Source organism: Bos mutus, chromosome 1 (assembly GCF_027580195.1).
Source record: "Bos mutus isolate GX-2022 chromosome 1, NWIPB_WYAK_1.1, whole genome shotgun sequence".
Taxonomy (NCBI): domain Eukaryota; kingdom Metazoa; phylum Chordata; class Mammalia; order Artiodactyla; family Bovidae; genus Bos; species Bos mutus.
The window spans coordinates 57,243,210-57,267,606 of record NC_091617.1 but is presented as its reverse complement, the minus strand read 5'-3'; the positions used below and the strand labels follow the sequence as shown (position 1 = coordinate 57,267,606).

Below are 24,397 nucleotides of genomic sequence, written 5' to 3'. Positions count from 1 at the left end.
CCAGTGTTCTTGCCTGGAGAATCCCATGGACAGAGGAGCCTAGCGGGCTACAGTCCATGGGGTCCAAGAGTTGGACAGGACTTAGTGACTAAACCACCACCACCTATACTGTGTTGCAGTAGGAGTCTTCTTGATGCTTTGATGACTAGCCATAATGTGCTTGGACCACATTACAGGCCTTTTGTTAATTAAACTTTGTAGCAGCTAGTGTTCAATGTGCTGTCCACAGGTTGCTTGAAAGCAGCTCCACTAGGTTGAGGTTTTTGGAGTCACTTCCTCTGTTGTTTTAAATAAGACTTCCTCTGTTGTTTTCTCATAACAGTTTCATTGATTTATAGTTCATATACCATACAATCTACCCATTAAAGTATAATATTAACAGAATTTGAGATTTTTTTTAGTATATTCATTGAATTGTGTGACCCATAGTCAGTTTCAGAACATTTTCATAACCCTCAAAAGAAGCCCCACACTCGTTAATAATCAGATCCCATTTTCTCCCAAACCTTTCAGCCCAATCTAATCTATTAAATGAATATGTGTGTGTGTGTTTTTTTTAAATCTCTGTAGATTTGCCTATTCTGGACATTTTTTATGTAGAATCATGCAAAATGTGATCTTTTGTGTCTGGTGTCTGTCACATGTTTTCAAGATTCATCCATATTTGTAGTGTGTTAGCACTTCATTTTTTTTTTTTACCACTGAATAATGTTCTTTTGTGTGAACAGAACACATTTTACTTATTCATTCATCAGCTGGTAGACATTTGGGTTGTTTCTACTTTTAGCACCTGCCCCTTTTAAATATTAGCCCAATTGGGAAATAGGCAAACAAATCAGACAACTAGAGATTGAAAAATCGGCTTTATCACTGATAAAGATGATTACAGCAAAAGGCGGCCCTTTCTCACCCCCTGCACTGCAGCTCTTCTCATTCCTTCTTCCCGCCTCCCTGACACACACGGGCAGAATCTGCTCCTGTCACTTTACTTCAGTGATGAGCAGAGACTGTGCTTGGAGAACCAGCTCCTTCATCAAAACCATGTACTTTCTCTAGAGAAAGAGAGGGGAGAATGGAGCCCATAGCACAAAACTTCAGAAAGGGCAGATCACTCTTGTTTTGGGAGCCATCCTAGCTAGGAAACCGGAAGGGAGATGAACAGTACCTTCTAACACCAAGATTGGCATTTTAGTTCTTACTTTGTAAATTAAAGCAAAACATATTTCTCTTTGATTACGAATTATTAAATGTTTCTTCACATCAAACATGTAAACAGTTGAACAAGTTAAATGATAGTACTTACTAATTCTAACATAACTTGTTGTCCTGTAATTTATAGGTTTCTCCACCAAATAAAGGAAGAAAATTCTGAGTTAATAAATAAACTATGGACTGATATTCAGCAGAAAGTAGCAACACAGTCACAAATGACAGCCTCTTCAGGAACTCCATCATCTGCTTCTCCATCAGGAGAACAAAAAGGTTTGGTTCCCCCACTCTATTATTTCTCCCAGAGTAGTAGCTTACTTTCTTACTTAAACCCAGTAATTTTTTTAAGGAATGTTATTTGGTTTTTACTGTCTTAGCCTGATTGGTAAATACTGATTGACCTGTTGATTGAAATGCTTAAAAATATTTTTATTGTTCACTTGAGATTCTTTTGGAATTGTAGCTGCTTTGAATGCTACCAATGCTGTTAAGAGAATCCATACAAGGCTTCAACCTGAAGAATCTACTGAGACTCTAGACTCAAGCTATGTTGTGGGACAGGTGCTAAACTCAAGGAAGCAAAAACAGCTGCTAAATAAAGGTTCAGTCTCTTAACTGACAAAATGGGTTATTATGACTCAGGGAACTCAAACGGGGGCTCTGTATCAACCTACAGAGGGGTGGGATGGGGAGGTTATACACATTTAAAATAAATAAATAAAATAAATTCTCTGTTTTGGAAGCATAAAAAAACAAAATGAAACAACTATGTAACTTGATATAGCTATCTTAGCTTCTTAGTACATGTCTCTCAAACTCATCCAGTCAGATCCTGCAGAGTAAGAGGTTGTTGAATGGTAGCCATTTAGTGCCTCCTTTTATTCCATGTAACTCTAGAAGGATGGTTCTCATTCATTTATTATAGATAGTATAAATCTGGTTTAAACAGTATAGATTCTTTATGAGAAAATGATGATAGCTTCTGTAAAAAATACCTTTTATAAATTGTGAGCAACAGTCAAACATTTTTGTAGTTTAATTTTTCCTGGTCTTAATGTAGAATGACTTCTGTCATTATCAGTGAAAAGAAAACCAGATTCACGTGCTCCTTCCAAACAGAAGAGTAGCATGTTATCAGCCAGCACAGCCTCCACAGACTTACCAAGTAGCAGTAACCCCAGCCTGGATGTCCTCAAACACATGATACATGAAGTGGAACATGAAATAGAAGAGTACGAGCGGTGGACAGGCCGCGAGGTCCAGGGACTCCAGAACAGCCAGGGTCTCACCGGCTTCACCCTGTCCCTCGTGAGCTCACTCTGTCGCCTGGTTCGGTACCTTAAAGAGGTAAGGTTGTTAGTCTACTCTTCTACTAGACTGATGGCAGAACTGGGTAGGTTTTTCCCCTCTGCACTTAAACTATTGCATTCTCCAAATAAAATATTTTCAATTTGAGTAGCTTTGTTTAAAATGCCTCAGCTTTGGATTATCTGTTGGCAAGGTTTTGCCTCTTAATTTTCCTCTACATCCTGATAAAGATATGCCAGATAAGTGGTGTTGATTTTAGTTTGGTAATAGGTAATAATTAAGTGATAATTAGGTCAATCTGCTATAAATAAAATTATATCTTGCACTAATAGTTAATATTACTGTTTGGCAGTTATAGGTTAAACTACTAATCATGTCCTCATTCTACTGCTTTTCTCTGCTTGCTAGACCCACTTTAGTTCAGTTTGGTGAGTGGTATACTTGTGATCTGTAGACACATATCAGGAAAATTCTTTTCTGATTCCTCCAGCTCCATTTTTCTTTCTCAAGATTGCTTTGGCTAGGGACTTCCCTCATGGTCCAGTGGTTTAGAATCTGCCTGGCAATGCAGGGGACGTGAATTAGATCCCTGGTTGGGAAACTAAGATCCCACATGTCGCAGAGCAACTGAGCCTGTGTGCTGCAGCTACTGAGACTGTGCACTCTGGAGCCTGTATGCCACAGCTAGAGAGGGCACTGCAGTGCAAGATCCCTGTGTTGCAATGAAGATGCATTGCATGCTGCAACTAAGACCCGATGCAGCCAAATATGTTTTAAAAGAGATTGCTTTGGCTATTTGGGGACTTTTGTGTTTCTATACAGATTTTAAGATTTTTTTTGTCTTAGATTTACAAAAGAATGACATTGGTAACTTGATAGAAACTATGTTAAATCTGTAGATTACTTTGGGTAGTATAGTCATTTTGACAATACTGATTCTTCCAATCCAAGAACATGGTATATCTTTCTGTTTGTGTCATTTTCAATTTCTTTTATCAGTGACTTATGGTTTATATAGGTCTTTTGTCTCCTTAGGTAGGTTTATTCCTAGGTGTTTTCCTCTTTTTGATGTGATAGTAAATGGAATAGTTTCCTTAATTTCTTTTTTTTTATAGTAAGTGTACAGAAATGTATTAATTTTATATAACACAACTTTACAAAATGTATTGATGAGCTCTAGTAGTTTTCTACTAGCATCTTTAGGATTTTCTATGTATAGTAGTAATATTAGTCACTCAGTTGTGTCTAACTCTTTGTGACTCCATGGACTGTAGCCTGTCAGGCTCCTCTGTCCATGGAATTCTCCAGGCAAGAATACTGGAGTGGGTTGCCATTCCTTTCTCCAAGCATCTTTAGGATTTTCTGTGTATAGTATCACATAATCTGCAAATCTCACAGTTTTACTTCCTTTTATCCAATTTGGATTTTGTTTATTTCTTTTTCTTCTCTAATAACCATGGCTAGGACTTCCAAAACTATGTTGCATAAAAGTGACGAGAGTGGACATCTTTGTCTTGTTCCTGATCTTAGAGGAAATTCTTTCAGCTTTTCACTGTTGAGTATGATGTTAGCTGTGGGTTTGCATATATGGCCTTTAATATGTTGAGGTAGGATTCCCTCTGTGCTTTCTTTCTGAAGAGTTTTTATCATAAATGGATGTTGGATTTTGACAAAAGCTCTTTCTGCATCTATTGAGATGATCATGGTTTTTATTTTTCAGTTTGTTAACATGGTATCTCATGAGGATTGATTTGCAGATATTGAAAAATCCTTGCATCCCTGGGATAAATCCCACTTGCTAATGGCGTGTGATTATTTTAACATATTGTTGGATTCAGTTTGCTAGTATTTTGTGGAATATTTTTGTGTCTGTGTTCATCAGTGATATTGGCCTGTAATTTTCTTTTTTGTTGGATCTTTGTCTGGTTTTGGTATCAGGGTGATGGTGGCCTCATAGAATGAGTTTGGGAGTGTTCCTTCCTCAGCAGATTTTGAAATAATTTCAGAAATATAGGTGTTAACGCTTCTCTAATGTTTGATAGAATTCACCTGTGAAGCCATCAGGTCCTGGGCTTTTGTTTGTTGTAAGTTTTTAATTCAGATGTTGTATTTAGTGTGTCCCAGAGGTCTCTTAAACTGTCACTTCTTTTCATTCTTTTTTCATTATTCTCTTCCATCGCAGTTCTTTCCACCATTCTTCCAGCTCACTTATCTGTTCTGCCTCATTTATTCTGCAGTAATTTCTTCTAGTATATTTTTTGTCTCAGTTATTATATTGTTCATCTCTGTTTATTCTTTATATCTTCTAACTCTCTGTTAAATATTTCATGTATCTTCTCAGTCATGCCTCCATTCTTTTTCTGAGATCTTAGATCATGTTTACTAACATTACTCTGAATTCTTTTTCAAGTAGATTGCCTAGCTCCATTTCACTTAGCTGTTCTTCTGGGGCTTTATCTTATTCCTTTGTCTGGAACATAATCCTGTGCTGTTTCATTTTGTTTAACTTTCCGTGTTTGTGTTCCCATGGGGTTCTTGTTTATAGTTTCTCTTCTGGTGTCTACCTCCTAGTGGATGAAGCTTTTCTCAGAGGTTTGTGCAGGTTTCTTGGTGGGAGGGACTGGTGCCTGCCACTGGTGGGTGGAGCTGAGTCTTGTACCTCTGGTGGGCAGGGCTGTGTCAAAATGTGTGTTTAGAGATGGCTGTAGACTCAGGAAGACTTTAGGCAGCCTGTTTGCTGGTGGGTGGGGCCGTGTTCCTGCCGCATTGGTTGTTTGGCCTGAGACATCCCACAACTGGCGCCTTTGGACTGTTGGGTGAAGCTAGGTCTTGGCATCAAAGTGGGGGCATCCAGGACAGCTCACACCAGTGAATACCCAGTACCTCCACAACCAACGTCCTTGTTTCTACGGTGAGCCACAGCCACCATCTGCCTCCCTGAGAGACCCTCCAAGACCAGCAAGTAGGTCTGGCACAGGCTCCTGTGAAGTCACTGCCTTTTCCCCTGGGTCCTGGTATGCATACTTAGCCTGTACCTTCCAAAAGTGAAATTTCTGTTTTTCCCAGTTCTGTGCAGTTCTAGTGATCAAGCTCCACTGGCTTTCAAAGCCAAATACTCTGGGGCTCCTCCTCCTGATGCCAGACTGGGGAGCCTGATGTCAGATTCTGAACTCTCCTGTGGGAGAACTTCTGTGATATAGTTATTTTCCAGTTTGTGGGCTGCCCACCCAGAGTTGATGGGATTTTATTGTATCATGAATGCACCCCTCCTACAATCCTGTTGTGGCTGCTGCTTTGTCTTTGAAAGTAGAATATCTTTTTTGTCTGTAGATGGTTATTCAGCATTTAGTTGTGATTTTGGTGTTTTCATGATAGGAGGTGAGCTCAGGTCCTTCTACTTCACCATCTTGTGGAGATCTATCTAAATTTGCTTTTTACAGATTTGTTTTACTGTCAGACTTGTGACAGTCTTAACATTCTTACATCTATAGGTTAGGAATCTCTAGGAGTGTATTTTTGGCTCTCCGAACATATTACAGGCTTAGAAGCATGTACATTTTAGTTAATCACTTGTTTTATGAAGCTTAATCATTTAAACCTGTTTTTTATTTTCAATTATGTTTTAAGAAACTTAATTTTTGAACTGGTGATACATTTACCATGGTATGCAATTCAAAGATAACAAAAGACTGTATGGAGAAAAATCTAATTCCGACCCCTGACTTTCACTTAACATGTTTACTTCCTGTAGCCAACTGTCATTATCAGTCTGTCCTAGAGATGGCCTACATATATTCAAGCGGTTTGTATATGTACTTCCTTCCATTGTCTTCTACAAAAATTGTAGTTGTTTGATTCTACACATCATTCTGTTCGTTGTTTTATATTAAAAGAAAGGAAGACGATAAAGCAGCACATTTTAATGAAATATAAACCTTTTAATAAAAATATTTAATTCTTATTACTGTCACATAATATATACTTTGTAAGTATTCTCTTCTTTGATAGCTTTGACTAGAAACTTTTAATTTGCAACATGTGATGCTATGGAGGGGAGTTTATTTGATTTTTTTTTTTTTTCGGTAGAGTGAGCTCCAACTGCGTAAAGAAGTAGAGACAAGGCAGCGACTAGAAGAAGCATTAGGTGATCATCGAGAGCTCATTGATGCGCTGACAGCTGAAGTTCTTTTCCTTAGAGAAGAAAATACTGCTACCCAGGTATTTAGATGAGATCCCAAACTTTTCTGTGTTTAGTAGTATAAAACATCTTTACAGATGTATGAGATTCTCTTTTAGTTGCCTTTGATTTAGTTGTGCTGGTGTGATAATTTATCACTTCTTTAGTATCCTCAACAGTAACTTTTCAAGAACATTTATTATATTGGAGGTACTATAGGAGAAACTTGAATTATAAATAGTGTAGAATAAATATCCTGTCTTTAAGAAACTTATATTTACTGGGGAAGACAAAATCTACGTTTAAATAATAATGACTCATATTATAGTGGTTTATCCAATATGTGAAATGAGTGTTGTGACAGCTGCGTTTCATTTTTAAATAACAGAGGATACCCTGTGAGGAACCCTCCTACAATATATGCCATTTAAAGTTGTTTATAGTATCTTCAGTATCTTTATTCATCTTTTTGTCAAGCAGTGTTTATAATAATTACTGATACTTTTATTTATCAGCCACAAGAGACTAGGAAATCAGTAGTAGACAAGTTGTGTTTGTGTCAATGGACATTAGATATACGACATGCAATTTTTATTGATATATAGTTCACATACAGTTTCTTTAAAATTGAAGTATAATTGTTTTACAGTGTTGTGTTAGCTTCTACTGTACAGCAAGAATCAGCTATATGTGTGCATATATCCCCTCCCTCTTGAGTCTCCTTCCCACCCCCACCGTCCCACACCTCTAGGTCATCACAGAGCACGGAGCTGAGCTCCCTGTGCTATGCAGCGCTTCCCACTAGCTATCTGTTTTATGCATGGTAGTGTATTTGCTACTCTCTCAATTCATCCCACCCTCTCCTTCCCCTCCTGTGTCCACAGTCCATTCTCTACGTCTGTGTCTCTATTCCTGCCCTGCAAATATATTTTTCAGTTCAATTTTTCTAGATTCCCTATATATGCATTAATATATGATATTTGTTTTTCTTTTTCTGACTTACTTTACTCTATATGACAGACTCTAGATATAGTTCACATACCATTTAACACACCCTTTTGTAGTGTACAATTTGGTGTTTTTTTCTGTGCCGGTACCATTATCTAACTCCAGAGTATTTTCATCATCCCAGAGAGAAATTCCACACACATTATCATTCACTGTACTCCCTTCAGCCCCTGGAAACCACACATCTGCTGTATGTCTTTATAGATTTGCCTAATCTGAGTATTTTATCTAAGTGGAATCATGCAGTATGTGGTCTTTGGTGTCTGGCTTCATTCACAGCACATCATGTTTTCCGGGTTCATCCGTGTTGTCCTGTGTGTCAGTACTGCATTATTCCTCTTTATTGCTCAATAATATCCTAGTATGGGCTCTACCACACTTTGATTATCCATTCATTAGCTGAAGGACATTTGAGTTGTTTCCACCTTTTGGGTATGATGAATGAATAATGCTGCTGTGGATGTTCATGTACAAGTATTTGTGTGAACGTACATGCATGCTAAGTCTCTTCAGTCGTGTCCAACTCTTTACAATCCTATGGACTGTAGCCTACCCAGGCTTCTCTGCCTATGGGATTTTCCAGGCGAGAATAGTGAAGTGGGTTGCCATGCCTTCCTCCAGGGGATCTTCCCAACCCAGGGATCAAACCCATGTCTCTTACATCGCCTGTATTGGCAGGTGGGTTCTTTACCACTAGTGACACCTCAGTTCAGTTCAGTTCAGTCGCTCAGTCGTGTCCGACTCTTTGTGACCCCATGAATTGCAGCACGCCAAGCCTCCCTGTCCATCACCAACTCCTGGAGCTCACCCAAACTCACACCTAGGAAGCCCCACTTGTGTGAGCATATGTTTTCAATTCTCTTAGGAAGATAGGCACTTTTAAAGTGTACTAATATGTTCAGCAAATCTTTATTGAGCACTTACTGTGTATCTGGCACTGTTCTAGGTGCAGGAAATAGAGTAGTGAATGACAAAAAAAAATCTAGGTCCTCAAGGAACTTACATTCTAAATTAACTCTGCCCCCTAAAAAGTGAAGTATATTGTTAGTTAGATGCTTATTATGTATTATAAAGAAAAAGAAAGCTAGTAAGAGGGATGGGAAGTGTCTGGGATGGGAGGGTATAAATGGGACAGGACATGTCTGTCTGAGGAGATGAGAGAGCGAGCCTGCCAATAGCTAAGCGAAGAGCACTCACTGCAGAGGAGCAGCAAGGGCTTAGGTCCTGAGGTGGGAGCATGGCTGTTGAGCTCAGAAGCCACCAAGCAGACCAGGGTGGCAGGAGTGGGATGTGGGAGAGGGAGCACAGGAGGAGACGGGAGCAGGGAAGTCAGATCACAGGGGCCCTGCAGGCTGGGTGAGGGCTTGGACTTTTGTTGTGAATGAAATAGAAAACCACAAAAGGGATTTGGGCAGAAATGTGATCTAACTCAGTTTTAAGAGAATCAGTCTGGGCGGCTGTTTTGAAATTAGATCAGAGATCACCGCCCTGTCTCTGTTTATGGTGACCTTAGTGTCTCAGGATGGAGAAGGAAATGGCAACCCACTCCAGTACCTTTGCCGGGAAAATCCCATTGGACAGAGGAGCCCGGTAGGCTACAGTCCATGGGGTTGCAAAGAGTCGGATATGACTGAGCGACTTCACTTTTCCCTTTAGTGTCTCAGGACACCCCTAGGCCAGAGAAATACCCAGCAGCTCCATATATTAAGTAGTTAGTGTCAAACAACTCAGTAAGTATTTGTGCATCAACAACTTAGATGCTGTGTGAAAAAAATAATACATGAAAACTGATAGAAAAAGTCTTTTTTTATTCATGATTAATAACCACAGTTATTTAGTAATGGAATATGTATACCTATTGGGCATTGTACAGCTTCTCATAGCCTGGAATCATATTGAACACCATCACTCATATTTCCTGTTCCATAATTATTTTTATGCAGTGTTGCTTTTTTAGCACAGCAGCTACTGAAAACTCAGCCTTAGGAAGATATGGTATCATCAAAAGGAGTGTATCTTGATCTAATGTTGAATCTGTGAACACTTCGAGCTAGTAGGTCACTAGTACCTGACAGATGTTGAGCATCAGCAGTTTCCTTGAGAATTTAGAAATGTCCTGTGGTGCCCCCGTGAGTCCGTACTGGTGCTCCAGGGCGCAGGTTGGGATCAGTGAAGGACCTGACTGTAGATGGTCAAACGCAGAAGCAGAATATTACAGACAGGAATCCAGAATAATTCGGGTGAGACATGGCAGCTTGGTTGAGGTCGTAAGTGGGATAGGTTGTGAAAAGTAACCAAATTCTGATGAAGTCAACCCCAAGGATTTGCTGATGGACAGGATATGGAGTGAAGGAGAAGATGTGAAAGAAGAGGCAGAGTTTTGGCCTGAGCAGTTAGAAGAATGGAGTTGTTATGGATGAGGCGGGAATGTTTAGGAGGAGTTTGGTTTTTTGTATTTTAAGTTTGAGAAGCCTATGTGAGTTCCTCATGGAGATGTTGAGTGAGCTATTGGATATGTGATGTGGGTTTTGGGAAAACTTTGGACAGATATAAAAATGTTTATTATATATCATTCAACAGTCCTACTAATAATACTTCTGACTTCTGACCACACCTGGCGTTTAGCAAATGTCTATTCATGTTGGAGCTGTGTATGTCTCTTTGTATATGTACAGTTGATCCTTAAACTGCACCAGTTTGAACTGTGCTGGTTCACTTATATGTGAAGCTTTTTCAATATGTATGTACTACAGTACTACAGTCTGCGGCTGGTTGAATCTGTGGATGCAGAACCTTGAATATGGAGGGCCAGTGGTAGTTATACATGAATTTTCCCTGTACAGAGTGTTGATGCCCCTGGAACCCTGTCTAGTTCAAGTGTCAACTGTAATATAATACACATATACATATATATAATCTCTTAACACTATTTTATATATATTACCATACATTTTTATAATGCTTATGTTTATCAGTTTAAATACCTGAATAATATTCTGTTGAGTTTCCTCCTTGGTCTTTTGAGTAGCTTAAGAGTCAGTAGGTATCATCATCAGTCAATAGGTATAAACTCTATTATAAAAGAGATTTTATAAATTGAAAGCCCTATGAAAAGGTTCATTCTTACTGTTGTAGCAGTGTATTTATTAATTAATAATATTCCATGATGTATTTAACCATTCTTCTATCAAGAAATTTTAAAAAATGTTTATAATTATATATTTTCATGAATGCATGATTTTAGTATATGAATAAAAGTCTGAAATTCCCAGAGTATTTAAAACAATGATGTAGATATACACACCTAGGTGATTTGCTGTCTGATAAGCCAATGATATTATTTTGTTCATTTTTCTCTAGGCGAGACTTCAGCAGTACATGATCACAACAGATGAGCAGCTTATATCACTCACACATGCTATTAAGAACTGTCCTGTGATAAGTAACAAAGAAAGTCAGGCCTTAGAAAGGGGAGCCACAAGTCAGAGAAATATGGATAATCCAGGTGAGAAGAATCTTACTATTCCAGATGGGCATTAAAATACTTTCAGAGAAAACAAAACTGTAAATCTATATGTAGCTATTGTCTGTTCATGGATAGATAGTATTATCACCATTACATTTGCCATAATTATTCCAGCTAATATTTATTGGATACTTGCTCTACCCCAGGTTCTTTTACAGTGTTTTACATATATTATCTCATTTAATTCTCATAATATAGCTCTCATTTAATTTTCAAAAGAATTTTTCACTCAGTCTTATGAGATAGTGTCATTGTTATCCCCATTTTTTAGATGAGGAAACTAAGGCTTGGAGAGAGGGTTGGTAACTTAATAAAGTCACACAAATAGAAAGTAACACAACTAGCTTCCTAAACATGTGGGAATTTAGTGCCAGCACGTTTAATTAGGGTACCCCTGGTTTGGGAGTGGAAGATATGGTCTTGAGAAGAAAAAAATACTGAATTTCAGAAATTCATGACCTTAGTTCATTCATGGTGATGCTTTCAAAGCCTTTCTTCACCTTGTGTGCCACCGTCATATGTCGTGGGCCGAATAGGACTCTGAGCATTTTTTGTTTTTTACTTTGATGTATGTCTCTGTTTAGAAAGAGTTTTATGTATTTATGAGTGTTTTCTTAGAAGTGGCTGACTCTAAAATTTAACTTGCATGAGGTAAACTCAATGGCAAGGGCAGATCTTCAAGGGCAGTGCTTTTCTCCAAAATAGCCACTTCCTCCCAGTGCTGGCATCACAGGAGCTTGGCCCGTGAGTGACTGCTCAGTGAGGGTATGGACTAGAAAGTGAGGACTCCAGAGGCCATGTGATTTTGCCCTCTGTGGAAATGCACCTAAGTCTAAATGCCTGAAGTGTGCTCATAACTCCTTTGAGTACTAATAGCCTCTCATCTTCAGAGGACCCAGCCGTAAATGCTAGTGTCTCCATGCCATTGATGTTCAGAGGAGAAGATGTGGTTGAGTTCCCACAGGAAGATTTGCCTGTCAAACTGTCTCAGGTGCCAAACCCTCCAGAAAGTGGGAACCTGGCCAGCAGTCTTCCAGGACATATATTTGAGCCAGCAGTGTTGTTAACACCGCCCAGGCAGAAGAGCAACTCGGAATTCTCTCCTTTGCAGGACGGTAAGCAGGCTTCTTCTAAAGTTATATGGCAGTTGTTTTTCTTTGCTTCATATATGTCATACAATATGTTCATTGTTCCCTCATAAACAGAATTTGAAAAGATACTGATGACCATATATAACCTTTTAGCTGAAGGATAGTTTTTCAGAGTGGTTTATATCATGTGCATTATACCTATGGTGAAATGTGACAGTGAATTTCATCATGTATCTGTTCCATCAGGCATTGTAAATGTCAGTTAAACTCAGATCAAAGGAACAAGTCCTCAGCAATGAAATGCAGAGTAAGGGGGTATCCCATTTGTCTGGATGGTCCAGGGGTATTGTTGTTCAGTCGCTCAGTCACATCTGACTCTTTGCGACCCTATGGACTGCAGCATGCCAGGCTTCCCTGTCCTTCACCATCTCCCGGAGCTTGCTCAAACTCATGTCCATTGAGTCAGTGATGCCATCTAATCATCTCGTCCTCTGTTGTCCCCTTTTCCTGCCTTCAGTCTTCCCAGCATCAGGGCCTTTTCTAATGAGTTGGCTCTTTGCATCAGGTGGCCAAAGTATTGGAGTTTGAGCATCATTCCTTCCAATGAATATTCAGGATTGATTTTGTTTAGAACTGACTGATTTCCTTTAGGACTGACTGATTTCCTTGCTCTCCAGGGAACTCTCAAGAGTCTCCTCCTGCACCTCAGTTTGAAAGCCTCAGTTCTTCAGTGCTAGTCTTCTTTATGGTCCAGCTCTCACATTCGTACATGACCACTGGAAGAACCATAGCTTTGACTGTGGACCTTTGTTGGCCAAGTGATGTCTCTGCTTTTGAATATGCTGTCTAGGTTTGTCATAGCTTTTCTTCCGAGGAGCAAGTGTCTTTTAATTTCATGGCTGCAGTCACTGTTTGCAGTGATTTTGGAGCCCAAGCAAATACAGCTTTTATCTGACTCTAAATGTTAAGTTCTTCATGTCATGATACTGGTTTCTTCTCTTATTATTCTTTCTGTTTAAATAATCTCACTTGTTCTTGTGGCTTCCAATACCTTCTATATGCCAGTGACCTCCAGTTTTAGATCTTTGCCTAGATGATCTCTTGAGTATCTGAACTATGTTTCATCTCCTTGGATGGATATATAGGTACCTTAAGCTTAGCATGTTCAAAACAGTTCTTGATAATCCTCCTTCCCCTAAATCTGTTCTCCTGATGGGCTCCATCTCACCAAACAGCATCACATTTTCCCTGCATTTTCCCTCACTTCTTGCTTTCAGTGCATCACTTGCAGTTCGGTTGCCAAGACATTTCTCGGATGTGTCTACTTCTCTCCTTCTTCATAGCCAACATACCTTAGTCAAAGCTACCATCATCTTTCTTCTTGACTAACATGGTTGCTTGCTGGTCTCCCTACTTCTCTTCCTGGACCTTCTAATTTCTATAGCATTTAGTAAATGTAAATTATGTAAATTGAGTTGTGGACAAACCTTCTCCAGATTTCATTGCTCTTGGATTAAATTATAAAATTTCTAACATGGCTTAAAAAGCTCTGTGAGAAATGGCCCCTGCATGCTTCTCTAGTCTTATATACTGTATTCCCCGATGCTCCGTTGTTGGTATGCCACAGCCAGACTGGCCTCCTTTCTTTCCTCTTTCCTATTTTGGGGCCTTCACATATGTTGTTATCTCTGATTGTAATGTTCTTTGCTCCACTCTCTGCCACATATGTAATCATTTAAGTGTCACTTCTTGGGACTTCCCTGGGGTCCAGTGGTTACGACTCTGTACTCCTAATGCAGGGGCTGCAGGTTTGACCCCTGATTGGGGTAGTAAGATCCACATGTAGAGTAGCCAAAAAAAACCTCCCAAAACACAAAGCAAAAAAGTAAATAAAAACTTTACTTCTTCAGAGATACTTCCTCATCCATCTTTAGTTTACATTATATGTCTATACTCCCCCCAGGATTCCGAGATATGAGTTAATATATGTGTTAAAATGTGAACTAGGTAGATGGTTTTTCACAAGGTTGTTGATAAAGCTCCAAGGATTATAAAAGACTCTGTACTTGATTATTAGGAGTAGTATTGCTGGTATATTCCCTGTTAAAATAATTGAGGCATTCAGAAACCAAATCCTTCCTTTGAAATGCTTCTCAAATGCTAACTACTAAGTGGGGGGGAGCTCATGCGATGACCATAGTGCCAACTGTGGCTCAACAGTACATGTTTATTATGTTCTAACTATATCTACAGTATTGAGGAGGACTGTTCAAACTCGTCCTGCTCCACGAATTCCTCCGACCGTGGAAATAATTGAAAAGGAACAAAATTGGGAAAAGAAGACCTTACCTGTTGGCGCAGACATTCAGAACTCAAGTGACGAGAGTCACCTCTTCACTCAGAGGTGGAGGGCCTCTCACATGGGAGAAGACTCGCAGAGCAAAACCCAGGCTCCTTTTGTTAGCCTCTCACAGCCTCTCTGCAGTTCCCGGTCAAGCATGCAGCAATCAAGAAACCCCACACTCTCAGAAGAACCCCTGGTGCTGGGAGACGGGCAGCAGCTTAGAACAAATGAGACGTTAATACAGAGAAAGGACATCATGGCACGAATTGCGGAGTTGACCCTGCAGAATTCAGCCATCAGGGCACATCTGAATAATATTATTGGTCCAGGGGGAGAACAAGGGGACGGACTTCGGGAGTTTAACAGACAGGAGACAAGTCATGCCAGCGACACGATGGCTGTGAGTACCAATTAAGGATTAACTCCAGATGTATGGGAATTTAAGTTTATTACTGGAGCATCTAGAAATGACCCTGGATATCTTTGAGGCTGGTGCTAGAGGGCTTATGCTTTGTCATGTCCTCATCACAGAATAAGTAGAGGTTATTTATCAGTTTATGTCCCACACACATTAGAAGAGGACATAAAATTTAAATGGGGAAATGAACGAGGAAAATAGGACAAAAGTAAAATGGGTAGAAAAGCTAAAATTAAGCTAGGAATGAAATTTTTAATATACAATGTAGAATAAATATGTTTTGAACATTTGCCACACAACTGCATTTTAATTGAAATCATTTTTACTCTCAAAGGGGCTCATAAAAGAGAGTTGCATGTAGTTGGCCCTCAACTCATGAGTAGTTAATTTCTTAGGACACAATGCATTCTCCTGTGGAAATGATGTTTTAAAGAATTATTGAAGTCAGACTTTTATGTATATGAATTATCTGGGGATCTTGCTAACATGCAGTCTCTGATTGAGTGGGTCTGAGGTAGAACCTGTGCATTCCTAATAAGTTTCAAATGATATTGGTCTGAGGATTACGTTTTGAGGAGCAAAAGTCTACACACTGAACACATTTGAGTCAGTTCTAATGAGATGGATGAACCTAAAACCTATTGTACAGAGTGAAGTGAGTCAGAAAGAGAAAGATGAATATCATATTCTAACACATATATACAGAATCTAGAAAAATGGTTCTGAAGAATTTATTTATAGGGCACAGTGGAGAAACAGACATAGAGAATAGACTTATGGACATGGGGAGAGGGGAGGAGAGGGTGAGATGTATGGAAAGAGTAACATGGAAACTTACATTACCATATGTAAAATAGATAGCCACCAGGAATCTGCTGTATGGCTCAGGAAACTCAAACAGGGGCTCTGTATCAACCTAGAGGGGTGGGGTGGGGAGGGAGATGGGAGCGAGTTTCAAAAGGGAGAAGATATATGTATACCTATGGCTGATTCTTGTTGAGGCTTGACAGAAAACAGCAAAAGTCTGTAAAGCAATTATCCTTCAATAAAAAGTAAGTTAATTTTTTTAAAAAAGACCAAAAAAAAAAAAGTCTACATACTGTTGTGCTGAAATTTTGTAAGTTAAGTACACTGTGGGCTGACCTGGCAGTGTAAACCTTCATTGCCTTGCTTATGGGGAGAAAAGGGACTCTTAAGTTCCAATTGTGAAACATGCCTTTATGCTGATCCCAGTGATGGGAGAGACTTCTTTTTACCTTGCCACGAAGCCAGGGTGGTACCTCTGAGTGTTCCGATGGGGACGAGGCCGTAGAAAGGAGCTGGCCAGCTTCATGGATTAAGGGATCCATAGTGATGGCTTCCATAAGGGTTTTAGCAGCAGTGTATTGAGGATTCCTATGAAGAAGGTTGGGAGAGAGTGGAGGTGAGGGCCATCTCTGTCAGCTCTGGCTCAGGAGGAATGTGAGTATCGAGTCACAGAAACAGCCATCATAAGGGACTGGCAGAAGAAGCCAAGAGGGAGATCAGGAGTGGGCTGCGGTCATCGATACACACTGTCTCAGTTCTAGTCAATGGAAACATTTCTGTTTTTGCAGAGTTTTGAAGATTATTTGAAGCAGGCAACTCTTGGTTTTAAAAAGACCACAGAATTAAAAATTGAGCTTACCCCCTTTTCCCACTGGGATAACAATCAGGCAAGAGAGGAGAATGTAGTTTTATTGTGTTCACCACTCTTTTTGATATAATCAGAATTACTGAGTGATTTTTAATTCATACTATTTTACTGTCTCTTTTTTAACTAATGAGTGTAAACTGCAAATTAGTGACTCCTATTAGGAACTGTTTTTCCCTCAAAGGGACATATTTAACGAAATGAAATACTTAAGAGTAACATATACATTTCTTTCAGGAATTTTCACATCAAACTTTCGTGATATTTCTTGAGTGGCTTCTTCTTACTCTTACCTCCCATACTCTTTTACAGTCACCAACCTTCTGAAATCAGGTATCTCAGGCCAAAAGCAGCCTGGGAGGGCTGATGTGTGGTCAGAAGGAGTGATTTGATTCCTAGAAATCTTTGCCAAATAGCTCACGGTGCATAAAGATTATGATTATAGAATCATCTGTTTCAACTACAACAGAACCTCTTGTGTATATTGTGATTCAAACCCCAGACCTGTCTTTAAATAGGGATTACTTAGAAGCCAATCACTGGGAGTAGTATCTTGCTTATGTGGTCTTTGTGCAGCTCAGCAAACACTAAGAAATGCAGGAAAGCTTTGCTTTGTCCCACAGTCACTCTACATGGACAGAGGGACCAGAAGGCTTATGTGGTACTGATATTAGAAGGATAAGTATCCCTCCACTTTAGCCTTTATTTTTAAATTAAGAGATCTGTAAATTCTGTTACTGTTTGCCTATTATTCAAGTTTGCATGTAGCAAGGACTGCTGCTGCTGCTGCTGCTAAGTTGCTTCAGTCGTGTCTGACTCTGTGCGACCCCATAGACGGCAGCCCACCAGGCTCCTCCACCCACGGGATTTTCCAGGCAAGAGTACTGGAGTGGGTCGCCATTGCCTTCTCCGAGCAAGGACTATGAATACGAATTTGCTGGCTCTTAGAGGAAAAGTTTATTTTTACAAAAAGTAAGAATTGTTTGGATTATTTTTAACATGGAGTCTGTGTCTTTTTTTTGTTTTTTAAGACTTTTCCAGCAGTGCAACCTCTGACACCAAGTAGCATGGAGGAACGGATTGCAGAACTGAATCGACAGAGTATGGAGGCTCGTGGAAAACTCTTGCAGTTAATAGAGCAGCAGAAGCTTCTTGGCTTGAATCCTTCCTCTCCACCAGTATCACCTGTGCAGTCACCTCTCAGAGCATGGACTGGTTAGTCACAGATTCATAATTTAAAAGCTTAGATGCATGGAAACTTTCACTTTCTTGTCTATGAGTGTATGTTTAGCTAAAAGAAGTCTCAAGCCCATGTATTTCAGGGGCTTCAATTGTATATAGAAAGAAACAGAACTCAGTGACAGAAATGGGACCAGAAGGCCAGTCTCCACTCTAGCTTCTGGAAAGCTATCCATGGTGCCTGCAGTCCATCTTTGGTGTCTGAGTTCCTAAGTTGCCCTCCATGTAAATGGGATCAGTTACAGTACATGATTAATTTATGGCATATGCTGCAGCTAATTATAAACATGAGCATCAAAATGATCATTTAGAATTTCATGAACAACAAATTACAAGTTATTATTCTGTGAAAGCCTTTAAAACATTTTCATTTGTAAGTTAAACTTTGTATTCATTGTTACATTTGGGAGATGTGGAATGCTAGAGGGAATTCTAAACAATAGAAATATAACTGAAAAATTAGTTGTCATAGTGATCACATTCTAAAAGGTACTGATGAAACAAAGTAGACCTCAAGTTGCTCTTTAGCCAAAAATTGAATTATTAAGACCCTTAAGGGGTAGAGCTGCATAAAGATTCCAGAGAGACTAATTGGGCCTGCTATACAGAGAAGGTTCTAAGTGTCAGGAAAAGACAAAGCTCTGTATCAGTAAGTGTTGTGCTCCCTGAGGTGTTCAGGCAATGCTGTTTTAAAGATTCCTACGTCCTGTGGCTGGTTGACGGAAAGGGCAATGGCACCCCACTCCAGTACTCTTGCCTGGAAAATCCCATGGACGGAGGAGCCTGGTAGGCTGCAGTCCATGGGGTCGCTAAGAGTCGGACGCAACTGAGCGACTTCACTTTCACTTTTCACTTTCATGCATTGGAATAGGAAATGGCACCCCACTCCAGTGTTCTTGCCTGGAGAATCCCAGGGACGGGGGAGCCTGGTGGGCTGCTGTTTATGGGGTTGTACAGAGTCGGACACGACTGAAGTGACTTAGCGGCAGCGGCAGCAGTGGCTGGTTGAAGTAGGTTGCCTTTAAAGGACCTACCAATAAGACTTTTACTCTCAGAGTTATTTCCTTTTTGACACTTAACAGACCCAGAAAACAGAGTGATTTGGAAAGTACTAGAAAGTGGTGGATAGTGCATTTCCTTAAGGCCCTTCCTCTTTGTTTATTCTGGGCTCCTTTCACTTTATAGCCTTGTCTACTGTTCTTCACAGTCAGAAAGTCTAGAGGCAACTTCTGACTAGAATACATAAGTGAAATCGCTCAATGTCTATGAATACCAACTATGTGCCACTGTGTTCTGGGCACTGGGGATACTGCATCGAACAGGACAAGTTCCCCCGGCTTGACTACACCAGGGTTCCAGTTGGGGAGCAGACAATACAAATAAATAAATATATGAGACACTGTCAGTTAATGCCAAGTACAGTGAAGAAAAATAAAGCAGATCACTCTTAAGAATAATCTTGTGATAAAATGAGACATCTATTTCAGTAGTTCTTTGAGGGTAATACTTTCCTTTTTGTTGGCTCATTTAGTTTTTGACACCGCTCAGAGCAGACAAAGCTGATACAACTCTTTGATAAATAAGTAAATCGAGACACAAAGAGGTTGAGTGATTTGTCTGAAGTTCTAAAGCAAATTGGTAGATTTGCAGCCTTGTTCTTTCCATTCCAGTGCTTGTTTGTCTAAGGTATTCTTAAGTGAAATTCTTGGTTTCACAGGAACCTCTGTGGACTATAATGATAAAGATAAAAATAAATCATTTGCCATGAAGAACCTCTTTTGTTTTCTAGGGTAACCAAGGAAAATGTTATAAAATTGAAAGAGTGTCATTACTCTTAAATCCCAGAAAGCACTAATTTTAAGCAGTGATTCACAGGAGCATTGGCTGAGCCTTTCATGAGTAGATACTTAGTAAATATTTGTTGACTGATTATCTACTTCTGAAATATTGAAAATGTACATAATTATAGTTGCCATTGGCCATATGAACTCTTCAGCCAACTTTCCCCTCCAAATTTAATGTCTTCAGTAATGGCAGTAATGTAATAGATTTAGAAGATGTAGTTTTACTGCATAACTCCAGAAATTTTCTTTTTCCTTTTTTTTGGAAAGCTTTAGATAAGCAGCTCTAACCAGGGTCTCTTGTTCTTTAGGATAGGTCTTAATTTCTGTTTTTCACTTGAGGATCTGACATGATACCACTTGTCTGAAGATTTTGTCTCTCTAAGAACTGGCATGCTCCTGAATTGACACTAGTAACTACAATTTTTTGTCTCACAGTTTGTTTTTAAAAAAAACCTTGAAGTGTATTTGTGGGCCATTATAATAAAAATATAGACAGAACCCTCAAATTTATAATGTAAAATTTGCAGTAAGACAGAAATCAAGTTAAATTTTAATTTTCATTGTAATGAAAGGTAATGTAACTAATGTTTATTTTTATATTATAGAAGGAGGAAAGAGGACAATTGAGGTGTCTATTCCTGGAGCAGAAGCCCCAGAAAGCTCAAAATGCAGTACTGACTCTCCTACTAGTGGGCTAAATTCAAGAAGGTAGGGTTAAAATCAAAAGCATGGTTTGTGTTTCATGCTTTTTTTGAAAATAATATAATCTGACTTAGATTCAGATAGATTTACTCATGTAGAGAAAATCAAGTGATTGGGGAGGAGAATTTGGAGGGCAGGGAAAAGGAGTGAGGAAGAATCCTTCATTAAGTAGAAAAACATTGGGTTGGTTATTGAAACAAAAAATGGGATAATGGCACATATGTGGAGCATTTTATGGGTTACAAAATCTGGAGGTAATATGTGACAGTGTGGATAAATTGAGCAGTAGTATTTTGTTCTTTACAGTAAGTGAAACCAAAGCTCATACAGCTAATTGGGTGGTTTGCTTAGATGGGACATGTGGCTGGTAAATGGGGATGTGCCTGGCTCTCTGTATCCACTCTACGTGCTACCACTATACTGCTCCAAGTCTCATTACTCTTCCATGACTTCGGCCTTGTCCCCCACCCCTCCACATCTGTACTTCCTCTTTTAATGTTAAAAACTTATCTGTATGGTAGTGTAATGGTCTTTATACATTTCATTCAGTCTTTCTGTAAACCTAAAAATACCCCAAAAAGGAAAATCTACTAATTAAAACAAGGCTTAGGTTGGTAAAAATGTGTTACAAATAATTTACCTCATTTGGATTTAAGTCAGCCATTCCATTTCAAGCTCTTGGCAATATTGAGAATTGTGTCTTGTATCATTTTTAAAGGTTAATAATGATAGATTACTCTCTCACTTTTTCTTTTTTTTTTCTCTTACATAGATCTTCAGGGGCTGCTAGTAATTCTTGTTCTCCTTTAAATGCCACCTCAGGAAGTGGGCGCTTGACACCTCTTAATCCAAGAGCAAAGGTATATGATAAAGTGTAATTGTGAAATGTGCGTAGAGGTTCGGAGGGCAAGGTGTGTAGAGTGGAAGGTGGTTGATTTGGCAATGGTCGTGCTTAATTATTATTCCTGTTATCTTAAAGATAATATACAATGCTCAGAAGAAAAGAAATACTAATTCACCTTCATTAGAAAAAACAAGCATGCACTTCTCTTGTTTTCTAGGGTAACTGAGGAATAGAATGCAATTCAATGATTGCAACAAAGATGGACGTTATTGTTTCCTGCAGAGCATTCTAAATAGTGTGGCAAGACACACAGAGGTGTCTTGGGTGGGCTGTGGGTTTATGAGGTGCTGGTTTCCAAGGTCCTTGCTGTGGCTTTGTAGGCCTCGGGATAGCTGGAGCCCTGGCACTGGCCACTCTCCTTGTCACTCTGCCCCAGTGTGCCACAGAGAGGTTTCATGCCACATTTAGAGAGTTCCAGCACAAACGGTTAATAAATGTCTTACATATTTGTATGTATTCTGATTTATTACAGGAATATATAGAAACTAAACTTTTCTTACAATGTATCCCAATTTTTTGCAAAAGGAATGTTTCTGTGCTGGTAATACAGCAAAATATATTAATAACTCTCCTTTGTTTGGTCATAGCAAATTGTGAGGATACTTTAACATCATAAACATTACGTTTGCAAATGTGAGCTAACAACTGTTTGATGGGGGACAATCATCTTTGCTCTTCTTATTACTAGCTTCAGGAATTAGACCAAATAGTGAGTGCTTCAGTAAGTGTTGAGTATTTATAGTCCAAATTAATTGATAGGCTCGGATAGCCCAGTTGCCTAGCACTGGAAGATTTGTCTGTTCTTTGCTGTTTCTTACATCCTAAAAAGAGCTTTAATGTAAACTGTTTTATATACTCTGCCCTTAATTTCTGGAATTTAGTGACATTTAATTTACCAAGATCAAATAACTTTTTGTTATTTTAAAAAGTTGTATGTATGACTTGCATAAAATACTGGATTGATCCTTTTTTAAAAAATAGGCCTCCCAAACCAATAAGGAGATCTGTTGACCAGGAAATATTTGGGAGTGTCTCTGTTACAGGATAAAAATTGACAGTATTGATAATTTTTACTACCATTCAGCGGTATAGGATAACTTTGGTTCTTTGTACTTGGTATGAGTAATTATAAATCTTGAGTGGTCTTGTGCTCCTGATTACTTTCTAAAGCCTTTTTGCATCTTTGTTCAACAGATTGAGAAACAAAATGAAGAAGGCTGGTTTGCTCTTTCTACCCACGTGTCATAAGTGAGGTCAAGTTGTAGAGTTTGTTTTCAGTAATATGTTCTTGAACTTCTACTCCCCTTTCCCTGCTCCTGCTTTCAAGTTTCTGTGTTTTTCTTTCAGATAAAACTTAACAAAGATCTTGTGAATTAGCACTAACGGAACCAAGAAATAAAGCAATTACTTTAATTTCTGCCTTTTCAAATAGATTTCCGACAAATAGCCTTGTAAATAAAATTTGACTAGAGGAAAATTAAAATTGTGTATTCTAATAAATTCAAGGGTTTTTTCAGTATTATATTTTTATCTTTATCATCTTTATTCAGAATTTTTTGGTCTAGTATATCTTAATTGTTGTTTATTTTTTTCTGAAGAACTAAGTTGGTTTTCATGTAACTTACAATAAAAAGCCTCTGTGTGACTAAATTCTGGCTTTCAGAAAAATTTAACACCCCCTTTTTGGGGAAGTTGCTGTGTCTATCACTTTTTCTATCAAGTAAATGTATGGTTCTCAAAAGTAAGCATGGGAGTATTTGTTTATATTTGCTTAAGCAGGTAAGAGTGGTTTATATATTATAAAGTTCTTCAGTTCAGTTCAGTCCACTCAGTTGTGCCTGACTCAATCCCATGGACTGTACCATACCAGGCTTCCCTGTCCACCACCAACTCGTGCAGAGCTTGCTTAAACTCATGTCCATCAAGTCAGTAATGCCGTCTCATCCTCTGTTGTCCCCTTCTCCTCCTGCCCTCAATCTTTCCTAGCATTGCGGTCTTTTCCAAAGAGTCAGATCTTCACATCAGGTGGCCAAAGTACTGGAGCTTCAGCTTCAGCATCAGTCCTTCCAATGAACATTTTAGGATTGACTGGTTTGATCTCCTTGCAGTACAAGGGACCCTCAAGAGTCTTCTCTTCACTATAAAATTCTTACATAGTCTTCAAATGTGAAAATGTCACATTAGTTATGGTAATGTATATTAAATAAATAACAATTGAGCTTGAATATCTCAGTACAGGAACATTGATTTACGGCTTATTTAATGTTTGGGACAGAATTGAGTACAAAACGTTGCTAGCACATTTCCCCAGCGTATAATCTACTATACCTTCAGGGTAAATTTTTCTTAAGGTACCTGTTTGGGCTCGCATATTGGTTGCTATTTTAAACTTGGGTTTTGGCATGGTCTCTGCTCCTTGGCTCTATGATAGGAATTCTCAGCCTAAGTGAGGTGTGACTGGGAAGGGGAAACACATTGAAACTACTTGGGGGAACTTTCTCAGACAGCACAGGTGTCACTGATTAGATTTATGTGAAGTCATCTGTGTGCATTTGCATTATTGCAGATTCTTCCATCTGTATTGCACTTTTTAAAACTTGGTATTTAATAAATACTTTCCCTGTCTGGCATATCAAACCATTTTGGTGTTGTTCCTTGTATTATTGAAATGTCAGGTTATCTGCTTGGTTTGTGAATGCATTATTTTGACATACATTGGGTTGAACTTTTTGGCCAACTCAATATTTTCTTTCATATTCTCCAACTTGTTGACTCTTTATTTTTTTCCTCTATATTCCTTTCAACCTCTAAGATGCCTTTGCATGACATTTTTAAAAGCTACTTAGGGTGATTTCATGTGCTGTCAGAGTTGAGAAACAATGCAAAGAACTTTTACTGGTAGCTCACTGGGAACCTGTGGGACTGGCATGTAAGACTTCATCCTGTTAATGTTTG

The 24,397-nt window shown here is 39.0% G+C and overlaps 1 protein-coding gene across 3 annotated transcripts in view; it reads left to right on the top strand.

Annotated features, from left to right (window-relative positions):
* Positions 1-24,061, top strand: part of SPICE1 (spindle and centriole associated protein 1) — a 65,441-nt gene extending 41,380 nt beyond the window's left edge. For 2 of the 3 annotated variants that reach the window (XM_070369436.1, XM_070369429.1), the window contains exons 9-19: positions 1,340-1,482; positions 1,673-1,810; positions 2,291-2,556; positions 6,604-6,735; positions 11,063-11,207; positions 12,119-12,343; positions 14,573-15,063; positions 17,785-17,968; positions 20,442-20,544; positions 21,311-21,398; positions 22,637-24,061. In XM_070369436.1, coding sequence (XP_070225537.1) covers positions 1,340-1,482; positions 1,673-1,810; positions 2,291-2,556; positions 6,604-6,735; positions 11,063-11,207; positions 12,119-12,343; positions 14,573-15,063; positions 17,785-17,968; positions 20,442-20,544; positions 21,311-21,398; positions 22,637-22,690 — 1,969 coding nt within the window. In that variant the 3' untranslated portion in view covers positions 22,691-24,061. The remainder of the gene's footprint in view (positions 1-1,339; positions 1,483-1,672; positions 1,811-2,290; positions 2,557-6,603; positions 6,736-11,062; positions 11,208-12,118; positions 12,344-14,572; positions 15,064-17,784; positions 17,969-20,441; positions 20,545-21,310; positions 21,399-22,636) is intronic. The other variant, XM_005903358.2, reaches the window with a different exon arrangement.
* Positions 24,062-24,397: the final 336 nt, after the last annotated feature.